Here is a 7,793-nt window from a genome sequence, read left to right on the forward strand (position 1 = left end):
TGCAAACCTCTAGCTTTAACAATTTCAATTAGAATTTTGTAATTGGATGCTATATACAGGTTGGTTCTCCAACCCTCTAGTTTTAACACTTTTCCACTTGATATATATATATATATATATATATATATATATATATATATATATATATATATATTTTTTTTTTTTTTTTGTTGTTGTTCAGATTTACAGTTAACACTCCATCCAACCTATTTCAAAATGCGTTTTGAAATAGGTTGGATGGAGTGTTAACTGTAAATCTGAAAATCTGAACAGAGTATAAGCTCCTAATGGGGCAGGCAGCTGGGGCAGCAAAGTGACATGAGGGTTTCTTTTTATATGATAGATAAATAACCAACACTGACTTTAGTGGTGCTGTGGTTCTCAAATTAGTCAAGCCTCATCCCCAAAATTTATATGTCCGCAATTTGAATTTCAGATGTGCCTTGTCCTACAGAGAACTTTTTTTATTTTGTATTTTTTTAGCATTTATTTAAATTGAGATCAGAGAAAAAAGCTTTTTATTTTTCACAGTTAAGGGTAATAGTTACAGTGCTTTAATACATGGTATATTTCATCACATTTACTTTGCAGCTGTCAGAAGGAAAAATATAAAATGCATCCCGGGGTAAACTTTCCCTTGTTTACAGTTTGTTAATATTCAACTATACAAACATTCCAGACCTATCACAACAGGTTCTAGAACATGAACATTTAGATCATTTAAAACAAATCAAGAACATATGGCATCAATATAGCCTCAAGTATTATTTATTTGACATATTGTATCAAATATAAGCAGATGACAAACACATGCAAATGCTTTAATATTCCTCTTTTTGTAAAGATTTTTTTGCTAGCAAGTGTCACTCTGCAGTCCCCAACATATATAGATCAACGAATCCCAAACTGGCTTTGACATTTTTATCTTAATAAGCAGGTTGCATGGCCAGAACCCTTCTTGTGGAAGTAGAATCATAATCATCTCGTACAAATCGCGTACAAACATGACATGTAAACATTTAGTCACAAGCCAAGCAAAAGAAAAATTATATCTCTTAGATCTACATGGCTTACCACATTTTTACCAAGGCCCAAATGCTGAACCAATTCTAGGAAAGATCCAGAGTTTTTGTATCTGACATGACACTTTGTGTTAACCAAATACCAACTGCTCACCCAATGTCAGCAGGCTCCTTTCTCTTGTCTTCTATTCCATCCTCACTTCGGAAGATGTTGTCCCTGCTTCCTTTCATGTAGCAGAAGCAGTTTTTTAAACTTGTGTGCATTAATATTTACCACCTAGATAGTGTGCTACAACTTTAATTTCATTATAAGCCATAAGTGAGGAACTAAAATCTACTGGTATGTACATAATCAAAATATTAGTCTCCCTATTATCTGCATTCAATGACAATAATGGAACTCTAGTTACAATATAAATGTTTAATATTTAGACTGTTTACCTGTGCTGAGTGTCAGTATCAAAGCTTTGATCACCAACATTACAGTTGCCATCAGTGTCTGTATTCTCTGATGTCTGGCTTTCATCATTCTCTCCCGTCGACCTTACAAAATTTTCATCCAGGCCCTCGTGCTCTAAAGTATTTCTGTATCTGCGCTCAGCATCGCTCTTAGCATTTCTCTACAAGAAAGAGTTTTTATAAAATACCAGTGGAAATAAAATATTAGGACAGCAGGATGTTTTGGTTGGCTACATGTAGACAGACTAAAATATGCATTATTTAGTTATGACTTTTAAAATACCTGTGACACCTGTTCAAAGAGGTAAGGACGTGCTGAGACCCGAGCTTTCATCTCCCTCAGTTCTTTTTTATAATCTTTTATCCTTTCTTGATCAGCCTGTCTGCAATTAGAAGACAAAATACATAATGTTACTTATTTATTATATACTTCAAAAACTGTAGTTAATTTATACTGGATCTGCAGGTGATCTCACCAATAGGAAATTCCACATGACACTACATTTACACTACACTGAATTTGGTTTAAATCAGAGGTAGACTTTTAATTGTAATTATTTTCTGAAATTGCTGCTATTATTGTTCAACATATCATTTTTATTTCTAATAGGTGTTTCACCTATGAAAGCTATAAGCTGTTTGGGTTGGAGGGGTCATGCATGAATTATTGATGGAAGCTGTCGTTTCACTTCAGGGGGTTCGATTTGTCATTTTCTCTGTATATTTTTATCCCAATTGCTCACTTCTTGAGTTGTTGCCAGACTTCTTATTCACAGTTCACTACAATGGCACACTATCTTATCCTGAATGCACCGACAAATTCATAATTAGCTCAAATCTTGTTGCAAAGCGCACACAGTCTGTGAACTAACTGTGCTTTGACAATCTGCTTAATGACAGAGAACCTTGCTGTGATCAGTCTGGTCCTGTTTTAATTAAAGATGACAACTAATGAGGTTAAATGGAAACTTATATGTTGAGACGGAAAGTCTTCGACACATACTAACACATCTCAAACCTGTTTTCTTCTATACAACCACTCCATTAAAAAAAGTACATGGAGAGCATGCTTGCCTGTGCTGCTTGAGTTTTTCCTGGTAGACCTCTTTCAGGCTTTTGTGGGGGTCCATAGCTTTGGCTCGTGCTACAAGTCCTCTGCTAATGGTTTGAGAGTTCATTCTGTGTTTTTTCATCCAATCTGCACTTTCTTGCTCCTTACTCTCTCTCAGCTCCACAGACTTTCTGCATTGTGTGGAAAAAAGAGACAAAGCAGTAATAGTTCAACCCGCAAGAACGTTATAAGCAACAAATACAATTACAGATTAGAAATGGTCTATAAGAAAAGCAATATTCTGCTGACCTTATAGCCATAGACCTTTTCCTGGCGGCATCGGTTATATAAGTGGGAAGAGTATCTCTAGATAATGATGTCAGGCCACTTAAGGATTTGCTCCTCTTTAAAACATTCATGTCAGTGTATTTCTAATGACAATAAAAAAGGAAACTTCTTAGTAAAATCAATTTAAAAGCATCTCTAAGATAGAGTTTGAATGTATGGTTTTATATTTTTTTATTTGCAAGAAACAACTAGCCTAATAACATTTCTAGCAAATTAGCTAGCTGCCTGTAAACTAGATAACATTTATCACCTGTACTGTATGCTGTGTAGGTTTTTTCATTAGGGTCTTGATTTGCATTGTCATTTCCTTAAATATTTGCTTGAATGTTGCCTAGCCTATCTGAATATACAATAACAAACAGCAATTTACCATGATTTTAGCTAATAGCATTAGCTAGCTAACACGTAGACATTGCATTTTAGTATTAAACATAAAAATCATGTTCCCAGCTTTTTTACAGTCATAAATGTGACATAATACACTATAATACATAATTTTTTAATGATAGCATTAGTTAGTTTTGTTACATATCCTTAATCAGTCTGTGTGTGTTAGCATTCCAGATGTCAACTTATATATTGAAAATCAACCAGCAAAAAGTGTATCTGTTTAAACATAAGCATTAGAACATTTAAAAAAGAACTGAACACTAAATAAGAAAAGGGTTAAACCAACTTGTGATTGGTCTGTGCTGCTTATACTGTGACGTGGTTGAAGAGCTGATGTTCGTAGTTGGAACGGCTGGCAGAGGGTGACCTCTCTTCTTTCTGTTCTCTCCATCACCTCTTTTTGAAAGGCCTGGTGCAACTTTTCAAAATCTGGGACCTTAGTGTTTGTCTTTGGTCGGAAGGATGGACTCTGCTGTAAGAATCCCAGATTTTTAGTCTTGGATCTCTGCGAGCTACAAGCCTGATGATCAGCTCTGATACTCAGGCTTTGGATGGGGGCAGAGGATGCCCTAAGAGTCTCCTGAGCCCTGACCTGGATACGGATTTTCCTCTGTTGCTCCTTTTCTAGTGGCATTAAATGGAAGATTTACAATAAATGGACATAATTTAGTCATAAGCCATAATTTGACATCATAACTAATAATTTAGAGACAAATCAATAAAAATCATTTTAGTCATTTTAGTGGTAGTTTTGAGAAATTACAATAAATCGTGAGCTAAGCATATCCAAATTGATGTCTCAATACAACTATGTGTTTATATCAGAAAAGAGAAGTAATGAAGTAAATATACTTCATTACTGTACTTATGTAGGTTTTTCTGGTATCAGTACTTTACTTCACTATTTCTTTATATTTCTTTATATTTCTTTAAATTTAAATATATATATTTACATTTTTTATTTTCACTCAATAAATTTTGTACACCAATATCTGTCATTTCGACTTTCTACATTTTTAAACCAGGTTTGTTACCTTAGTTTTAATTTATTTGACATAATCAATATTTTTCTTATTTCCTTATTTATTTTGTTTTCAGCCCATCAACCCATCTTTTTCATTTCCTGGTTCTCAAACACCACAGACGTAGGTTAGTTTATGAAGCTAAAAACAAGCAAGGCAGAAGGCAACATGAAGTATGAGACTAGCATGGATGAGACAGAGGGAGTCAGGGATGTAAACATTTTTTAGTAATTTTTTAGTTTAGGATGTAGACATTTTTAATCACCTGATCATCACCATCATCTTTTCTCTGCTTGTGTTCTGTATGGTGGTTGTTTAGCTAGGATACATTCATTAGATAACAAATTAAAATTATTTTATATTAATATATCAGTAAGACATGAGGTCCAGTTACTAGTGTGACACTAGTCTAGTAACAGATAGTAGTAACGACTACATTTTACTTAAGTAAATGTCAGAACCCAAACTGCTTTACTTTAATTTGAGTAAAAAAGTGTAGTCAGTACTTCAACTTTCAACAGAGTCTTTTGAAACATAAGTATCTGTACTTCTACTTGAGTAAAGGCTGTGTGTACTTTTGCCACCTCTGGTTTATATACATCAGCAAAAGAGTTGTCTAAAAAGCACCTTTCATCTGTTCGGAGATTGCTGGGTCTGTTACAGCCTTAGGTTTGCATCTCTTCCTTCCATCATCCTTTATGTTTTCACTCACTTTATCAGCACTGGTCTCTGGCTTCAGCTTTTCCCTCTTCTCCTGTCTTTGGTGAAACCTAAAGGGTTTCTGAATGGACAAAAGGAACTCTTTCCTCTGCTGCCGTCCCTCATTTCTCACACGATCCTGTGTCTGTACCATATCATCATAAAGGAGCTTGGAGATGTGCTCCGGCACAGGTGATACTCGAAACTTTTTCTGACACTCAGCCCAGTCCAGTTGTTCTTTGTGATCTTGTGAACGAGTCACGGTAGTTCTCCAGATCCCAAAAGAGTCAAGTGGCCTGTGCTGGCTCATCTTTGAGCTCAGGTCAGGTGTGGAGGAGGATTTCTGTGGTCTTAAAAACATTTTCATTTCAAACATGTGCACAAGTTACAGTATATTACATAGATTATTTGTGTGACATTAAAACATGTACAGAAAAGTTTTGTTTGTCTATTTTTAAAAAAGGTTTGTATTAGACTTTTAAAAAGATTATGAAGTCAAGACATGGATTTGTTTTCTAATAGCAGGCTAACTAGTAAACAGAATGTAAGAGTTGATGTGTTGATGTGATAACCAAACAGATTATCCAATATTCATATCTGATTTATAATCAGAAGAGCTTGAACTTACAGATAAATGCTTTCTCTGCTTTTGATGTTGGCTCCATCTTTATGCAGATTTTGCTGCAGGTTATTTGTCGTCTTTGGAGCATTAGAGTTTGTGGAGAGCAGTGAGTTCTGCACTGTACGGCTCTCTAGACCAGCCTTGTGCTGCAGCTTGATCTGCTGAAGTTGCTGTTGGTGTGAAGCTTTTAGGGCCTCTGAATGGACAAAAGGAACTCTTTCCTCTGCTGCCGTCCCTCATTTCTCACACGATCCTGTGTCTGTACCATATCATCATAAAGGAGCTTGGAGATGTGCTCCGCACAGGTGATACTCAAACTTTTTCTGACACTCAGCCCAGTCCAGTTGTTCTTTGTGATCTTGTGAACGAGTCACGGTAGTTCTCCAGATCCCAAAAGAGTCAAGTGGCCTGTGCTGGCTCATCTTTGAGCTCAGGTCAGGTGTGGAGGAGGATTTCTGTGGTCTTAAAAACATTTTCATTTCAAACATGTACACAAGTTACAGTATATTACATAGATTATTTGTGTGACATTAAAACATGTACAGAAAAGTTTTGTTTGTCTATTTTTAAAAAAGGTTTGTATTAGACTTTTAAAAAGATTATGAAGTCAAGACATGGATTTGTTTTCTAATAGCAGGCTAACTAGTAAACAGAATGTAAGAGTTGATGTGTTGATGTGATAACCAAACAGATTATCCAATATTCATATCTGATTTATAATCAGAAGAGCTTGAACTTACAGATAAATGCTTTCTCTGCTTTTGATGTTGGCTCCATCTTTATGCAGATTTTGCTGCAGGTTATTTGTCGTCTTTGGAGCATTAGAGTTTGTGGAGAGCAGTGAGTTCTGCACTGTACGGCTCTCTAGACCAGCCTTGTGCTGCAGCTTGATCTGCTGAAGTTGCTGTTGGTGTGAAGCTTTTAGGGCCTCTAAGTGCAACTCCAAAAGAATATTAGACTTCTCCCTGTCCTCTAGGAAGGACTGCAGGCCCTCTGATGCACTCATCCTGACTTCTTTATCAACCATCACTTCATACTTCGATTCCTCTAATGGGGAAGAGGAGGAGGAGAGAGAGACGTGACAGCGTTTTTTTTTCTATGGAAAAACAAAGGGGCCTGGAAAGCAGCAGCAGGTGCATATGACATAGTGGAGCTTAAATGCAGGAATAAAACACTTTGCACTTTTAATTTAAATTTTTTTTTTTTTTTTTTGTGGCTTCACCACTGCTGGACCTGATACGTTTATTACGCTCACTACCATGTCAGTGCTGAAAATAGCCGAACACCCAAAGGATGTAAACAGATGTAAAAGATTGTGTACGGTGTATCAACAGATATTTTTAATAGTGTTCAGTACATAATACAGTACATAATGAAGAGGTGGTAGTTTAGTGATTAAGGCATTGGACTTTGAATATGAAGGTCATGAGTTCAAATCCCAGCCACACCAAGCTGCCCTCCTGGGCCCCTGAGCAAGACACATAACCCCATAGCTGCTCAGTTGTATAAGTGAGATAAATGCAAGTTGCACTGGATAAGAGCATCTGCCAAATGCTATAAATCTAAATATAATTAAATTGTTTGGGTGATTTCTTAGCAGGACGATCGCAAAGAATCCCACTGGGTACAGCAATGTGGCTGCCGTTACCATGGCAACAGCGACGCCGGTTCAAACGCACCATTACATTTACGGAACTCTTGTATAAACGAGCAAAGCCCACATCCATACAGCATACATTTACGTATCCTTTACATATGGCAAATTTTTTTTGAATAATTAATAATTATTGAAATTAATGAATTTAAGGCAGGAAATCGGCAGGTTCTATAGACTCAATAGTCAGTCATTTATTTCAATCTTCTCACCCGCGACTTGTGATTGAAAGCAGTGGTCGGCACGACGCAGTTTCAGTAGCACACTCACATTTTCTTGTATATTTCACGTCTCATTTCTTCAGAAAAATATCCACTGGCTGTGTCTCAAACGCGGTGATCACAAGCAACGCTTTTCGCTTTCTCTCTCCCAGTCCCGAAGCTGCGCTGCGATGTTCCCCGGAGCGCACGATGGCGATAAACATAACAAATATTCTATTATATACCGAGTAGGTTTCTTACAGATATAACAGCCAGCTAATATTACCAATAATTTGAATGATCGCTTATTAACCATTCAATTATAA

The 7,793-nt window shown here is 36.4% G+C and overlaps 1 protein-coding gene across 1 annotated transcript; it reads right to left on the reverse strand.

Moving 5' to 3' along the window:
• Positions 1 to 218: 218 nt before the first annotated feature.
• fam161b (FAM161 centrosomal protein B) lies at positions 219 to 7,626 on the reverse strand. Its single transcript, XM_046855787.1, has 11 exons — positions 7,480 to 7,626; positions 6,354 to 6,660; positions 5,898 to 6,075; positions 5,620 to 5,807; positions 4,920 to 5,341; positions 3,557 to 3,894; positions 2,842 to 2,963; positions 2,556 to 2,723; positions 1,765 to 1,864; positions 1,464 to 1,642; positions 219 to 1,242 (listed from the first exon to the last, which is right to left on the reverse strand). The coding sequence occupies exons 2-11, from the start codon at positions 6,638 to 6,640 to the stop codon at positions 1,173 to 1,175; spliced, it is 2,052 nt and encodes a 683-aa protein (XP_046711743.1). The 5' UTR covers positions 6,641 to 6,660; positions 7,480 to 7,626; the 3' UTR covers positions 219 to 1,172.
• Between the last annotated feature and the right edge of the window lie 167 nt (positions 7,627 to 7,793).

The sequence above is a fragment of the Silurus meridionalis genome, chromosome 8, assembly GCF_014805685.1.
Source record: "Silurus meridionalis isolate SWU-2019-XX chromosome 8, ASM1480568v1, whole genome shotgun sequence".
In the NCBI taxonomy this organism is placed as follows: domain Eukaryota; kingdom Metazoa; phylum Chordata; class Actinopteri; order Siluriformes; family Siluridae; genus Silurus; species Silurus meridionalis.